The sequence below is a fragment of the Euprymna scolopes genome, chromosome 37 (genome assembly GCF_053919585.1).
Source record: "Euprymna scolopes isolate OS-2025 chromosome 37, ASM5391958v1, whole genome shotgun sequence".
Classification (NCBI taxonomy): domain Eukaryota; kingdom Metazoa; phylum Mollusca; class Cephalopoda; order Sepiida; family Sepiolidae; genus Euprymna; species Euprymna scolopes.
The window spans coordinates 87,739,874-87,757,353 of record NC_136518.1 but is presented as its reverse complement, the minus strand read 5'-3'; the positions used below and the strand labels follow the sequence as shown (position 1 = coordinate 87,757,353).

The window sequence follows — 17,480 nt, the reverse complement described above, 5'->3', positions numbered from 1 at the left end:
TGTAACCCTTGAAAGTTTGAAAGGAATTTGGAAGCATTTAAACTGTTGAATAGAAAGTAATTTCTTGCTTTAAAATTACTATGAAATTCTCAATTAAAAGTTTCAGAAGTTATTGATATCAAATAATTTCATACAGATTTAATCAGTACCTTAAAATTAATTACAGTAAAACTCTGTGATATGGCATTAAAAATTAATAACAAACTACAGTACAGTATATCATACACATGTATATAATCAAATAACATTATAAATAACACCGTAAGACGGAGAAAATACCATAACCACGGGTCAGAGAAACATCATATTCTATATTGCAACCTAAAAAAACGTATCCTAGGGCCACCATTAATGCTTTATTCTCATAATGTTTGTTAAGAAAATTAGAGATATTTAAAAAGTTAATGGGTACTTACCATATGAAGGAGTTCTCCTAGAAGAATTACAGCACGTACAAATAAATTACCATCAGTACTGGTAATGACTTCCACTAATGCCTAAAAAAAAAAAAAAAAAAAAAAAAAAAATATCCATGACAATGGTTAGAAATAACTCACCAAGGGACATAAAGGCAGTCAAAAATAGAATGACTGGTCAACTGGGAGCAGCTGAGAGGACAAATCATTTTCCATTTATTGGTCACTCTTAGACTAAAAACCGGACATAGGACTTCTGCTTTTGAATCCTTAAATTTAGAAATCAGATTTAGTTTATGAGATTTTCCAAAATTATGTTCATACAACATGGTTAACTTCACTGATAATCCCAAGTGAGCTCTCCACTGTGGTCCAAGTGATTATATTATATATATATATATATAGATATTATTATCATTATTATGGATTATTATGGATCATCTTCTTCCAATTATGGGATTTCCTTGGATTTTACTTGTGCAAATGGAAATTCAATTAACTTTCTTGAAGTTATATATTTGGATTTTACCGTCACTGGATTATTTATCTTCCACCAAATTATCCATTCATGTGTAATCACCTTTTTCTTCACCATATTCCTTCTGCTTCACTTTTTTTGTTTTCAAGTAAGATATTTTACTTACTTGTTGTTTCATCAAATACTTTTGCATGCAAAATCCAATCCCGCATTTTGCTAATTCCTACCCTCTGATGAGAAGGAAAGTATTTCTTTGAAACACCGCGAATTAAGGACTATCCACTTATCTAGTGTTTCCTTTTCAGATTAAATATGTTTTTAACTCATTTCAAAGTGTTTTTTAACATGTTTTATTAACTGTTTGCTCGTATTATTTTATATATATATATATATATATATATTCCTGCAGAGGTAAGTTAGTCGAGTTTCTGTGATTCTCAGAGACAGACGTATCATTGTATGCTCAAAAAATAAAACTTAGCGTTACTGGAATTGTATTTTTGTTTGAATTAAGAATCTTCCTGTTGCAGCACGATCTACACGCACAATTGACGTTACGACTGATGTTAGAATTAAACACCAACTTCAAATGAAGATAACAAGTGGACAATCACAACTTGTGCAGTGAACATACACTCATGTTCACATTACTAGTGAACATTTCTGAAAAATATTTTCATGGCAAATCAAATAGAGGCTAGCAACAGTTTTTTTCTTTTTTAACTTCTTAACTATGGCTGTATGAAAAAGGATGACTGGCTGATTGTTTTATTACTACAATATCTTGAGCATAAATGACTAATCTTAACTGTTTGGATTACTGTTCTTATTTTGAGCATCAGTTTCACATTTTTTTTTTAATTACATTTTCACCCCAAACAAGGCACATTGCCACTTTGGTGTAGGGGGCTACTATCAGGGGCAACAACTACTGGGGTACTATGTAGGGATTTGGGCAGCAAGATGTCGGTTCACATTACACTTGAACTTCTGCACGTCAATATAGTTGGGGAAGCAGGGACCTGGAATGGAATTCCAAAGTCTAGCGGTTCTGGGGAAGAAACTATTGAGTAGAAAGATCTTTTACATCTAGGGATCTCTACTGTGTGGGGGTGGGATTTAGCTGCCTGTCGGGTTTGTCGAGGATGTTTACGTCGTGGGGATACAAGTGCTTGCAGTTCGTCAGAGCATTCTCCATTAAAATACTTGTAGAACAGGCAGAGGGATGCAACATTTCGTCGATGGGGCAGAGGCTGAAGCTTAGATGCCAGTTCAGGGCCTATCAGATTGACAACTCTCTTTTGAACCTTGTCTAGGAGCGAGAGACTAGTAGCAGATGCACCAGCCCAAATATGACAGCAATACTCCATACATGGCTGAATGGTGGCCTTATAGAGGTACAGAATACTTTTGGGTGTTAGTAGTTTTCTAGCACGGTAGAGAGAGCCTACCTTCTTTGCAGCAGCCCTGGCAATGCTTTCAATGTAATTGTTCCAACTCATGTTTCCTGTGTATGTTAGGCCAAGGAATTTGAATGATGTACTCTCGGATAGAGTCGTTGGCCATTGCTATTGGTGGTAGTCAATTTAATCTTTGACCTTCAGATGTATTTTATCCAACTCTGGAAGGTTTCCGTCAAACTCAAATCTGCACAAAATTTCGAATGGAACCCTTCATTTACTTCAACTTCCAATGATACGATGGATTTTTCTAAGTACTTTAACCACTGTACCATGGGTCCTTGTGCAATGGTTAGAGTACTTAGAAAAATTCAGTTGTAAAGTGATATTCTCTTGAAGGTTTAATCCTCAGCGCAGGCAACCAAAAATACAATTGCGAATTATTTAGGACTTCTATCCAGTCATGGCTGACAGAAAAAGAGCGTGCTACTTCTGTGATATAAATAAAGGGTTCCGTTCAAAATTCCGTGTAGATTTCTGAGTTCGACAAGATACACCTGAAAAAGTCAGAGATTACATCGACCAAAACGTAGTGAAAATGACACTCAAGATGAAAACAGTAGTCTGAAGAATCCAAATAATATAAATAACGAATCCTCATCTCAAAACTTCAGAAACGTAATCTTAACCATTTGCAGCCATAGTAATTTTTCTTACTTGCTTTTTGTAAAAATATCTGATTGCTCAGCTAAAAATACAAATAAATGATGAAAACCTAAGAACTTCAGATGTTTCTGTAGATATCGTCCACAATTCACAGTCGTCCCTTAGGTCTCGCTGATAAAAATAAAAATTGATAAATACATATCAATGTATTGGACCGAACCTCCCTATTCACTTGCTCTAGCTTCATGTGACTTTTGTATCCAAGCTAAAAAGGATCATACAGACGGATCAGTTTTAAAAACATACAGATCAACAAGAGGACCCTAATGACAGAGCTGAGGTTTATTCCAGACTGATGCATCTGGCAGTTCAAAGAATCATTGCAAAAAAAAAAAAAGATGGGAAAATACATTAGACTCGCATGAGGGTTACGTCGATAGCTGAAACTATTTAGAATCTTGTTTGGAATTAAAAATAAAGTTTTTGTGACAAGAGACCCGTTACTTTTCAGGCACCTTGTATATCCGAAAGCTGAGAAGAATTAAGAAAGTGCAATGAAGAGACTAAAAATAAATTAGTTCAATTTCTTTTTTCAAGGGAGATAACTTACCTGTAAAATTCCTGTCTCAATCCATGCAGCAAGAATTAAGGCTAAATGATTCTCAACTAGATTAGGTCTAGAAAGAAAAAAAAAAAAAACACATTCAATTATTACTACTAATAATAATAATAAATAGAAAGCAAAAATAATTTAATCAATCAACCAATGATAACAAAAATACATATATCAGGTTGACAAGAAAGTTCTTGCTATTTTTAACTTTAAAATTCAGATGAATATATCTCGGCTAAAACAAAAATTTATTGATCGAAATAACCACCATCAGAATCAACACTTTTGCCAACGCAAAACAGGTGTATTTATGCTCGTAACGTAAAAATCTTGCAATGAAATCATTGAAAGCTTTTTGATATCGCTTAGGTTTCTGAAGCATTTTTCACACAGAAAGTTGTCAAGATGCTTGAAAAAGTAGTAGTCGGTAGGTGAGAGGTCTGGAGAGTATGGCAGATTAGGCAGAGTTTCGTAGCCCAATTCATTTAACTTCTGCAAGGTCGATTTAGTAACATGCGATCAGGCATTTTCATGGAGGAGAATTGGGCCTTTTTCTGTTGACTAATGCTGGGTGTTGTTGTCGAAGTTTCTGATGCATTTCATCCATTTGTAGAGATTACTTTGCCGCCGTAATGGTTTCACCTGCATTCAAAAAACTAATTAATTAGGCCGGTCGCAGATTACAAAACAGTCAGCATGACCTTCTTTTGGTGTAACTCTGACTTCAGGAAGTATCCGCGAGCTTCAGTGTCTAACCACTGAGCTGAGTGTCGCCAGTTGTTGTAAAGAATCCACTTTTCATCACAAGTCACAAGCTGGTTGAGAAATGGGTCATTCTTGTTATGTAAAAAAGAGAAGACAACATTTCATAACAACGTTTCTTTTGGTTATTGTTCAAGTCATAAGGCACCCATTTATCAAGTTTTGTTGTCTTTCCAATCCCTCTCAAGTAGTTGCAAATCAATATATACGTCTAATTCAGAAGCAAATTCTCAAACAGTTCTGTATGAATTGGCTTTGATTAAAGCTCTTAATTGACCGTTGCTAACATCCAATGGCCAACTACTATGCTCATCAAGACTCGTCACCACCACAAAATTTCTTAAACCACCATTGTGTCATGTGTTCAGTAGTGGTTCCTGGGCTAAATGCTTTGTTGATATTGTGGGCTGTTTCAGTAGCTTTTCGGCCTAGCTTGAATTGAAATAAGAAAATTGTACGAATTTACTTTTTTACCATCTTGTATTCAACGTTCTGAAAAGAAAACCTAATTGTTTTACAGTGATAATTTAAAAGATTAGATAAAATGAAAAATGCTCTTTAAAATAAAATATAAAGTAAAGCTATTATAATAAAAACTTATTTGAAAATACATCATTTGAAATCAAAATTTAAAATGCAGCAAGATTTTTCTTCTCAACCAAATATTTCTTATAACAGAAGAAACGAGAAATACTTTGTTTTTTTTTTATTGAAATCGCTCCAAACAAGGCATAAAGCTACTTGATGTAAGGAACTAAAATAAAAAATAAAATATTTCAAAGTCAAGAACTTTCCAATGATAAGTGTTAGATGGAATAAATTCTGACCTAGAAAACAGCAATTTTTCGTTCTTTGTCAGAAACTTTGCTCATGGAATGCAAGAACTAAACTAAAAGGCAAAATAAACGAAGTGAGAATCACACAGCTGCCGAAAGTAAACCCAAGATCTATTTTCTACTCTCCTTGACTATCCAACAACATGAAGGTCACCTGCATGACAACCAAGAAGACGGAACTGCTTGCTTGGTGATTCATCTTTAACTCCACTTTAGAGCCAACAAACAACTCCCTCCCAAACTCCCTATGTGGACTGAAGCCATACTTGATGAACTAGCCACCGTACTTTCCAAACACTACAAATGCCTTGCTGAATCTTGCTTCCCTAATAGCTAAAAGATGGCCTCTAGGTACAAGAATTCTGGTGGAAGGACTGACCCTCTCAATTATCACCCCATCAGTTTCCTCCCCTCTTCATTAAAATCTTTGAGACCTTAATCAATCAAGTGAGCCGTTTTTAAGGTCAGAACTCTACTCGAAAACGAATAGCCTATGCAAGAATATAGAACAGAGCTAGGACCAACTTTCTTACTACTATAGAAGGCAGAAGATTAACCTAAATAAAAAAAAAATAAAAAAGAATAAAGAATAAAAGGGAAAAAGAAAAAAAAAAAAAGTAAAATTACCATACACAAGTGCGCACTAAACTATAAATAGATATAAAATCCGGGGAAAGGAAGTGAAGCCGACACACTAAGCAGGGTTCGCTCGCTGACAGACGCGAAAATTTTGAAAATGGGCAAACAATATAAGCTAAGTTTAATTTAACAAATCCTAATATTACCAAAATGGCAACTGCTTTTTTTTTTTTTTTTTTTTTTTCTAAAATTTTGACTAATGTATTTTAACTATATGCGCATATATTGTCTTTAACTCTTTGCTTCCATGCGAGTCGTTTCTTATTTATTTTTTATTTATTTATTCACTTTGTTTGTTTATTTCTCGTTTTGCTTTACCAACTGTGTATACCTTCTCTTTAAATGTATTTATTTAATGCATTTTAATTACATATGCGTAAAAATGGTCTCTAACACTTAGTCCGACGCGAGCCGTTTTTAAGGTCAGAACTCTACTCGAAAACGAATAGCCTATGCAAGAATATAGAACAGAGCTAGGACCAACTTTCTTACTACTATAGAAGGCAGAAGATTAACCTAAATAAAAAAAAAATAAAAAAGAATAAAGAATAAAAGGGAAAAAGAAAAAAAAAAAAAGTAAAATTACCATACACAAGTGCGCACTAAACTATAAATAGATATAAAATCCGGGGAAAGGAAGTGAAGCCGACACACTAAGCAGGGTTCGCTCGCTGACAGACGCGAAAATTTTGAAAATGGGCAAACAATATAAGCTAAGTTTAATTTAACAAATCCTAATATTACCAAAATGGCAACTGCTTTTTTTTTTTTTTTTTTTTTTTCTAAAATTTTGACTAATGTATTTTAACTATATGCGCATATATTGTCTTTAACTCTTTGCTTCCATGCGAGTCGTTTCTTATTTATTTTTTATTTATTTATTCACTTTGTTTGTTTATTTCTCGTTTTGCTTTACCAACTGTGTATACCTTCTCTTTAAATGTATTTATTTAATGCATTTTAATTACATATGCGTAAAAATGGTCTCTAACACTTAGTCTGACGCGAGCCGTTTTTAAGGTCAGAACTCTACTCGAAAACGAATAGCCTATGCAAGAATATAGAACAGAGCTAGGACCAACTTTCTTACTACTATAGAAGGCAGAAGAACTTTATTTAAGTAGTATACTTAATATATGCAATCACCGTACGCTTGCTTGTATGTAAGTGTCCTCCATGATACCCATACCATACCAAACCACTGCACGTGGCTCATAATTTGACTGGCACTATATTTTTAACTGCAATACACATAATCCCAGCTGTGATACTAGGGCTAATTTTCTGAATAGATGCAACACTCTGCGCCTGACCTTAATGACTACAATCCCAAATCCCAACGAATTAGCTGTCCCTATAACTGGGAGGGAAAAACCCAATAGCTAGCTACGAAATCCTATACATTTTACCTCCAAGACGATTGCGTTTGTCTTACCTGCATGCATAAAAAAAAAAAAAAAAAAAAAAAATTTCCTCCCTTCTTCAGACTAAACCTTACCTGTAACTCAAAAATCCTAATGGAAATCCATCTGTAAATAAATAACCCCTCTGCTCTTGAACGCTAACAATCTACTCCTTCCAACCTATCCGCCACTAAACTCCCACATTGCTCCGGTGCTCCGCATCTGTAGTTGAATCGCTAACTTCCAGCCCCTAATCCCTCACATGCAAACTGTTTTAATAACCATCACTAAACATCTATACATTTCTACCTCTAAGGCATGCATTACAGCTCATTCCTATCCAGTAAGGGACTTAACAGCCTATGCACACAAAGGCAGGTACTTAACAGCCAAAGTACCCAGAAACAAAGCGATATGCACTACAAAACTGTCTCGAGTTTTGCAACGATTAATTACGATATTGAAACGACACTCCTTGTTATGCAAAACGCCCCATGACTCTTACTAAAAAATACCTACAACTCCAACTCTATTCGCACCTACTGAAAACCTGCCCATATATATCTATTCACCTAATTACGCATGACTCAATACTTGCTGTCTTATCCATGCTATATTGCACTTACATCTTAACCCTCCTATCATCTAAAATAGCTCGGGCACAACTCGTAGCTCAATTCTTAATACCTACTCATACTGTAACACTATACTAGACCTAAGCTAACATTAATAAAATAAAAAAAAGGGTACGACTAAAATCACATTATCTCCTCCCTAACAAGCCCTCTTACAAACATAGACGCTTACACTGCATGAACTTCACCCACCCCCTTTATCCATTAACAAGTAAATAGCATGTCCCTAAATCACTTTGAGGAGTGTAACTAATCAGTAGATATAATCCCCAACAAACTAACCCAGTAACACTAACAACGCGGGGTCGCAGAAATACCTGGATTAGAACCTAGGCGCGGAGAAAACCCTCTCAGGGCTGACGGACCCAGTAGATCTTCCCAGATCATCCGTCTAGGAGAAGGAAAACTCTGAAACTAAACCAAAGGGGAGAGAGGCCTCTTCAGTCTTGGATGACAACCTTCCTAGAGCTGGTGACTCAAACAAATTCACCGGTTTGCAAACCTAAATTGCTTAAGGAGTAGATAGGCTCTGTCTATCGCCCGGCTTCCATACTCCTTCTTTGCCTATTAGACAAGCGCAGAGACACTATCTCAGTGATTCGACAGAAACACCCAGCGGTAGATCTTGTTTCCTGGCTAGGGCAATGAACGCCGTTCTTCCCCATTCCCAGCATGCCCCACCCCTAAAACTGAACATTTGGGAGTGCTTGAGTATAAGATATGCCTGAGCAGTTAGATTGGGTTGACCTTCTCCTAAAGGGTTGAGGGTACCGGATTGACAGTTCCTGGCTGCTGTTCCCGACTGGTAGTACAGGAGCCCTAACTCTTTGGTAGCGCTTAGAGCGGCTGCTCCATCAACAGTTGAATAATATCGGGTTGTTTGCAGTGCCATGACGCGCATGGAAAGGGACCCTGCACTCATCCCCGGTGGGCTTTCCTGAGGCCACAATCCTAATTGGAGAAAGGTCAGCTGATGGTCTACTTGTGATGCATGTCTGAAGCTCCGCATAACCTCTTGCTTAGCTCCCCCTTACCGAAACTCTTAAAAAAAAATATGACGACAGTACAATCTAAAAATAAGCTTAAACCAGGATTAGGGACAAACAAATTCAACTTGCCTCCTCCCTTGAGGCTCTCATTCACAAATATCCGTGGGCTTAGAACTAACTTAGCTGATGTTGAAGCATTTCTCTTAACAAATACCCCGGATATCTTAGCACTAAGTGAGACTAACCTACACTCCTCCATTCCCTCTAACCACTTTAACATGCCTGGATATCTCCCACTCTGCCGTAAGGACTCTGACAGACATATGCACGGACTTGGAGTTTACATTCGTAATACCCTTCCCTTGACTAGAGAAACAAACCTAGAAACAGATGATCAAGCCTTTATGTGCTTTAGACTAAACGTGCAACACAGTATTAGCTACTATTATTTTCTCTACCGCTCTCCCTCGACTCAGGACTGCTCCATAATAAACAAAGTATCTGACAGCATAGACACGGCACTGTCCCTCGACACTAGCGCACAAATACATGTGTTTGGTGACTTTAATGTCCACCACAAAAACTGGCTTGGATTCTCTGCTCACACAGATGCAGCGGGCAGCACAACCCATAGCTTCGCTATATCTCACTCCCTATCACAAATTGTTACGTTTCCAACCCGTTTCCCTGACCAGGAAGAACAACACGCATCACTTCTAGATCTGTTTTTGACCACAGTTCCCGATGACTGCATAGCGAAGGCCCACAGCCCACTCGGGAACGCTGATCATGCAGTGATAATGGTTGAAATCGCCCTAAACTCTAGACCCAAAACTGAAGAGCCAGTGCTCAAAACAACGAGATATTATAATAAGGCTGACTGGGAAGCCATCAGGGAACTAATTAGAGATGCTCCATGGAAAAATATTTTCTCTCTCCCTGCTGAACAGTGTGCAAACGAGACCACTGACTGGTTCAAAACTACAATCGAAGCGCATGTTCCCATGCGGAAATTTTATAGTAAGCCCCACTCTCCCCAATGGTTTACGTCGACTTGTGCAACTGCCATTACTCAAAAGCAGCATGCATACCGTAGGTTTAACCGACATAAGTCCAGTTCAAACAGACTGAAGTATATAGAAGCTAGAAATAACGTTAAGAAAGAAATAGCGACAGCTAAGAGAGAATTTACGGAAACCACTAAAAAGCGCATCGAAGCACAAAAACTAGGAACTCGAGACTTCTGGAAAATCTACAACAGTGTAGTAAATAATGGGCAATCGACAATTCCCCCACTAACCAACAATCACGAGGTTGTCTCCTCAGCAACCGACAAGGCTAACATGCTTGCCAGTCGGTTTGCCTCAAACTCCACACTGGACCCTTCCAACCACCCCCTACCTGACTTTCCTATGCGGACAGACGCCACACTAGACGATCTGAAAACCACCCCTGCTCAGGTGCATGCTATCATAAAAAACCTTGACACCTCAAAAGCATGTGGACCCGATCTTATCCCAGCTGTGCTATTAAAAAAGTGCTCAGCCGAAGTAGCTCCAGTTCTCTCCAAACTCTACAACAAATGTCTTAATGAAGCTTGCTTTCCGGGCTGTTGGAAAACTGCTTCTGTTGTACCAGTATTCAAGAATTCTGGTGAAAGGACAGACCCATCAAATTATCGCCCCATTAGCCTCCTTCCACTTTTTGCCAAAATATTTGAGACCATAATTAACCACGCTCTAATCCATCATCTTACAGATGCTAAACTACTGACTGACAAACAATATGGATTTAGACAAGCCCGTTCCACAGCAGACATCCTCACCGTGATCTCTGAACGTATATACCAATCACTGGACAAAGCGGGGGAAGGCAGAGCGGTAGCTCTAGATATATCTAAGGCTTTTGACAGGGTATGGCATGAGGGTCTCCTCAGTAAAATCAGATCATACGGTATCACTGGTAGAATACTTAACATAATTAAATCCTTCTTAGATAAGAGAAAAATCCAGGTAGTCCTCGACGGTCGCACATCTAAACAATATGATATAAATGCGGGAGTGCCCCAGGGTTCTATCCTTGGACCTCTATTGTTCCTGATATTCATAAATGACCTCCCCGACAACATTGCCTCTGAGATGGGTATATATGCTGATGACACTACACTCTATGGCAGACACGACAGGAAGACGAATGAACACATTTCTAAAGAAATGGCAGAAACACTAGAGGAAGACCTCCAATCTGTAGTGGAATGGGGACAAAAGTGGTTGGTCGCGTTCAATGCTGCCAAGACTAAACTAGTTTCATTCAATAATTACAAGAAACCCTCTCTACCACCAATAGCAATGGCCAACGACTCTTTATCTGAGAGTCCATCTTTCAAACTCCTTGGCCTAACGTTCACAGGAAACATGAGTTGGAACAATTACATTGAAGGCATTGCCAGGGCCGCTGCAAGAAAGGTGGGCTCTCTCTACCGTGCTAGAAAACTACTAACACCCGAAAGTATCCTGTACCTCTATAAGGCCACCATTCGCCCATGTATGGAGTATTGCTGCCACATCTGGGCTGGTGCATCTGCTACTAGTCTCTCGCTCCTTGACAAGGTTCAAAAGAGAGTCGCAAATCTGATAGGCCCTGAACTGGCATCTAAGCTTCAGCCTCTGTCCCATCGACGAAATGTTGCATCCCTCTGCCTGTTCTACAAGTATTTTAGTGGTGAATGCTCTGATGAACTGCAATCACTTGTGCCCCCACGACGCGAGCACCCTCGACAAACCCGACAGGCTACTAGATCCCACCCCCACACTGTAGAGGTCCCTAGATGTAAAAGATCTTTTTACTCCAATAGTTTCTTCCCCAGAACCGCAAGACTCTGGAATTCCATTCCAGGTCCCTGCTTCCCCAACAGTACTGACGTGCAGAAGTTCAAGTGTAACGTGAACCGACACCTTGCTGCCCAAATCCCTACATAGTACCCCAGTAGTTGTTGCCCCTGATAGTAGCCCCCTACACCAAAGTGGCAATTTGCCTTGTTTGGGGTGAAAATGTAATAAAAAAAAAAAAAAAAAAAAAAAAAAAAAAAAAGTACTAGTCCATCACCTCGCAAAAACTAATCTCTCTGACAAACAGTATGAGTTTAGGCAATGTCATATTACTGCAGATATTTTAATAGTTATCTCTGAATGCATATACCAGGCATTGGATATTTGTACATCTGAAAGTGCATAGTCTGTCGGAAGAAAGTTTAGGTCAGTAATAGTTCGCTTAATGTTATTGTTGTTAAACCAATTTCTGTTAGGACGTTTTAACTTTTCTTATTGCCTGGAGGTTCGTTTGTATTGGTAGTACGTTATGTGATATTCGAGTTTTGATTATTATGGAGTTGCTACCAATAGGTCAGTTGTCTCTTGTTGATTTGTTTGTTTGGTTATAGATGTTGTATCCTTTGAAAGTGACGCTATCTGTTTCTTAGAGCAGAGTTTCTTGCGAGCATATTATGTTGGGGTTATAGTAGAAAAGTGCCCAGTTGAGGATGAAGGAATTAATGTTTTTAGCAAATTTTTTGGATATGTGTCGTCGGAAGGGTCGAGCTTCAAAATGATATTGATCTCGTGAAAATCTGTTGCCTCCGTAGAAAGTTTTTGGCAATTTTAACATGTAAGTGGATTAGGGATATAGACTTCCATTTTAGTTATTATGTACCCGATCTTAATTTTGATTGGAGGTTTGGAAGAATTAAATATGTTACTTTTTATTTCTTTATCATTTTTCTTTTTAGTCTTTACTTCGGTTAAAAGCTGTTTTTTTTAAGTTTTGTTGGATTTTATGTCCTGTACAATTATCCAATTCTGGGCTTTTCACCATTTCCTTTGATGTGTTGATTTATAAGGATACGCTTTTATTTTTATGTTGTGTAGTGGTTCTTAGCAGTATTTTGTTTTTAACTTCAGTATCAAGGTATTGTTAAGAGTAGTTTTGATTTATTTGGAGCCACAGTCACTGTGAGATATTTTTCTATTATGAAGGGTGAGAGTCTGGCGATGGGTTTGTCATCCACAGACTCAAGAACTATGTATGTTGGATAGTAAGGGGTTATTTCCTACATTTCACTATCTCTGTCTATTCTTTCACTATCTATGTATCAGATTCTGGATGTGTTTTTTTTTTTACTGCATTTCATGGCTATTTGCAATGTTAAGTGCCATACGTAAAGTTTTGTTTCACCGGCTATGTCCCCACCCACCTCGAAGCCCTATGAGGGAATGTGCCGAGGGAAACCCATTCGCCTAGTAACATCAGGGTTACATAGTCAATATACTCATGCTGTTGACTGATAATTTAAGATTCTATCCCTGGGCTTCCATTACCAAGATAATTACTCATCTGAGGACAGAAAAGGGTACGCATCCTTCCTCAGAAAGACCCTATAGCCATTGTCCGATTAAGATTTTTTATATCGGAGAAAGGGCTGACATGACTGCCTGTCTAACTCAGTAAGGGGCAAAGTGAAGTGTTACAAGCCACATGATCTCTTTAGTTACCAGATCATGGGCTGCTCAATCACGAGGATACCATCCTCTAGCATTACAGGTCCGCACCCATGGCCAACAGGTAGCTTCATTGAGGTCTTATCCCCTCTGCAGGGCGGGGGGCGGGGGGGCAGTCAGCGTATTCTAATGCCTCACCGACAAGACCTTATAGATTTGTATAGTAGTGTGGACCTTTTTCATTATCAGTTCCTTAAATCTGCTTTTACAGATCTTTATAGATATCTCTAAATTTGAGTTTTTGCTTGCATGTGTTTGGTTGGTCATTACATTCGGATTCTCAGCATTAGAAAAACTTATGCAAGTCATTATAATAATCAAGGTTACTGAATAACAATACAATATCTCCCCCCCCCCAAGTTGGTTTCTATTTAACCCATAGCTGGGACTAACAGGTAGTACCACTCCAGATCAGAATGGACCTGGGAGCAATGGCAATTAGGGGTGGCTTCACATTCCCCAAAGCCCACATGCTGGGGCCTCACCATCGGATATAGTTTAAGGTCATATCCTGGACCAAGGTTGTTATTGATGGACATTCATCCAAACAACATAACATCATGAGATCAATATTATTCCTGATATTCATTAATAATCTCCCTGATAATATTGTGTCCGAGATGGGTACATTTTGCTGATGATACAATGCTCTATAACATGCACGAGGGAAGAACGGATGTACACAAATCTAAGACAATGGCTGAATCCTTAGAAAATGACCTCCAGACTGTAGTGGAATGGGGACATAAATGGATATGCCCCCTTGACGTACATATCCCTGACAAACTCGCTTAGCAACAAAATCACACCACTTCACCGTTGAGGTCTCTAAATGCCAGAAATCTTTCTACTCAAACAACTAGATTATAGAATTCCCTTCTTGCTATCTGCTTCCCTGACTGCACTGATATGCAGAAGTTTAAATGTAAAGTAAATCAACATCTTGTTAATCTTTCACTTAGTAGCCCCTTACGTCAAAGTAGTGATATGCCTTGTTCAGAGTGGAGATGAGTAGTAAAAAAAAAAAAATTACATAAAACAAAATTGCTTTTGCTTTTCTTACCGGACTTTAGCCAAATGCGGCAAGATTGTTCTTCCTTCTTCTGCAACAAAACCTTCGCTTAATTTCCAATCATCTTTCATCGCAGATGGGTCTAATATTTAAAAACGAAAAAAAAAAAAAACATTTAATTATGTATTTGTCTAAAATCTAAATCAATTACATACATTATCCAACCAGACTTATTTCAATAGATTTTTCCTGCTATTCATTGGTTACTTTCATTGGTTAATCATCTTTGTTCATTAACCAATGGAATCACTGTGTTCTTTACAAATGCAAAAAGTTTTTAAAGTGTGAATTTATTTACACAAGCCAGTCTAACAGATTTTTATTCTTTTCTGACATACATTTTTAAATATTAATGCATTACTACTGTTTTTTTTAGTAATTAAAAATTCCTGCATCGTTTCAATCAAATTTAATAAGACAATAAGTTGCACATATATATTTTTGTTGTGTTTTTTACATTCAAACATTCTACTGTCATTGGTCAATGTAATTTAATGCTATTTAAAATGAAACAAATAATCAGATTTGTTTATGAATTTATTCAGAAATGGATTACAACTAAACATTATATGCAGATGATATAGAATTCAAAGAGTGTCTAAGGTCAATCGTGGATATGATGAAAGGTCAAAAATGAATTCAAAATATTTATTTCCTGTTGTGTCTTCTGATGAATTTTAAATTATTAAACCACAAAACTGAAATTTGATAGAAATGATATCCTACCTACACAGTCTGTTGGGTCATATTTATTATCTAATGTCTTTTGTATCTTTGGGTTTATAGCTTTATTCTAACAAAAATATTCGATTTTGATTTGCCAGTTTTAGGGGGGGGGGGGTTATTCGCACAACACAATATTGGTCTATTGTAGGTATGTCAAACATACAGCCAGCAGGTTACATGTGGCCCATTGCAAGCTTATTTATGGTGCACAGAGAGTAACTTTAAAAATGTGAAGGAGAGGAAACCATCAAAATATGACAAGTGGTGGAAAAGTATAGAGAACTTCGTATCTATCCTCACTTCAGGAAATGTTTTTTTAGATTGAATCTACTGTTCAAAACTTTAGAAGATCAGACAAAACGTTTTTTCGATTTATCACTATCTTGTTATTATCAAAGAAGTTGCAGGTTGTTTACATTATGGAAACTCAAGAGGGATTTACAAACATTCATGTCCAAGCTTTCAAAACACTGAACTGTACAAAAATGTCAGCCTGACATACCAAAGATTGTCGACACCAAGAAGTGTCAAGCCCTGGGACAAAACATGAAAAATATTAAATACTTGTCCATTTTGAACTATTATAAATTATGTGCATCAGCTTTGCTGCATTTGGATAAAATTGAACCATTAATTTGATTTTGTTAAACAAAAAAATGTATTTCAATTTGATTTAACTGCTTCAGAGAATTTTTTTTAAAAATGGATGCAGTTTTCTAGATAGCAGCAACAACAATAAATCTGTAAGTGAAAAAGAGAGAAAGGGAGTTTTAAGGCTAATTATAGAATTTCATTGAGGTACTAAAAGAAACATTTAAAAAGGAAGAACTCACCAACACTGGTCAAAGCTTCTTGAAAGTTATCTGTCCATTTTGGTACTGACAATCGGAATAAATCAAACATAACATCCATTATTGCTTGCTGAAAATTAAAATTTACAAAATTAAAATTCTTCAAAACAAGTGAAAATTTAATTTTATTTCACAAAAATTTTATTTATGAAAACTCGTGTTTGAGATTACTACATAAAATGTAAAAGAGAATTTAAAGATAAAACAAAAAATTTTTAAATTAAAAAAAAAAGAAAATAGAAATAAAGAATGGAAAAAAAGAAAATAGAAATAAAGAATGGAAAAAAAGAAAATAGAAATAAAAATGGAAAAAAATAAAAAAAATAAACAATATTAAATTAGCAACTTAACAGCAATTGTTTTTAGAGAGAATATTTTATGATTCATGACAAAGTGCAATCTTCCCAAAATATTTATAAAAACAAATATTTACATTGAATGAAGAAAAATTGAAAAAAATAAATGGAAAAATGACTGAACTTTTATTAGCAAAATAAAAAATAATTTCTTTTATAGAGAATATTTTACAACTCATGTGTGCCACAAGGGTCAAAAAGTTGGATTAAAAAACCAGTGTCCCAGACATAGAACACTTTGGCCTAAAAAAGAAAAATGCCTGGGCAACTCAGTATTCCAGAAGAGAGACGGCAAGGCCAGGGAAGGTGGACCTCCTTGAACTGCGTAGGACCAGCAATATAGCACAATTCACAGGAAAAAAAAACATTTCAAGAATGGCATAAAATCTGTAATTTTGGGACCCGAGGGAAAAATTTCCCAGTTACATATCAATCTGAAGGTAGGATACAAAACTCAAATATATTTACCCGAATTTCATTGTTCTGAATATATAAAATACCAATGAGAGACTGTAATCCTGAACCTGTGGGTCGGCACATTCTTATAAGACCTATGTAAAAAAAAAAAAAAGATGTTTTTTTTTTTCAAAATTAAAAGAACAAAAAGTTGAAATGACTTTCTTTTATTTACAAATACATAATCAAATATCCTTACATGTAAAAATTAAATATTATTTTAATTATATAGTATTCAATATAATCTATATTACAATTCTTAAGATATTTTCCCAAAGAATTTTTTTATTCTGAAACATTGAAAATTGTCACCGTAAATTCCAGATATAGATGTCATTGTGAATGAAATAGACATTTTGTATCCCGGGGTTCTATAAAATATATAAATGATAAAATTCTATATTCCAAATTTCAAGCTATTGATCATCTTACTGTTTATTTCTTTAAGTATGTTGACATGCACAATTCTTGACAGCACCTGTTTCATAGTGCACAATGATTCATGTATTTATTATGTCAGTTTTTTATATATACCACGTTTAATTCATCAGAAGAAAAGGAACTTAACAACATTAAAAGAAAATAAAGGAATATGGGCATGCTTACAAAATCCTAAAGTTGGAAGAGAA

At 36.4% G+C, this 17,480-nt stretch overlaps 1 protein-coding gene across 7 annotated transcripts in view; it reads right to left on the bottom strand.

The window, feature by feature from the left end:
• LOC145261281 (rapamycin-insensitive companion of mTOR-like) overlaps window positions 1-17,480 on the bottom strand; it is a 435,824-nt gene that overhangs the window by 283,065 nt on the left and 135,279 nt on the right. For all 7 annotated transcript variants that reach the window (XM_080119764.1, XM_080119763.1, XM_080119761.1 and 4 more), the window contains 5 exons: window positions 16,864-16,946; window positions 16,022-16,109; window positions 14,454-14,544; window positions 3,571-3,637; window positions 417-497 (listed from right to left, as the gene is read on the bottom strand). In XM_080119764.1, the coding sequence (XP_079975890.1) occupies window positions 417-497; window positions 3,571-3,637; window positions 14,454-14,544; window positions 16,022-16,109; window positions 16,864-16,946 (410 nt within the window). The remainder of the gene's footprint in view (window positions 1-416; window positions 498-3,570; window positions 3,638-14,453; window positions 14,545-16,021; window positions 16,110-16,863; window positions 16,947-17,480) is intronic.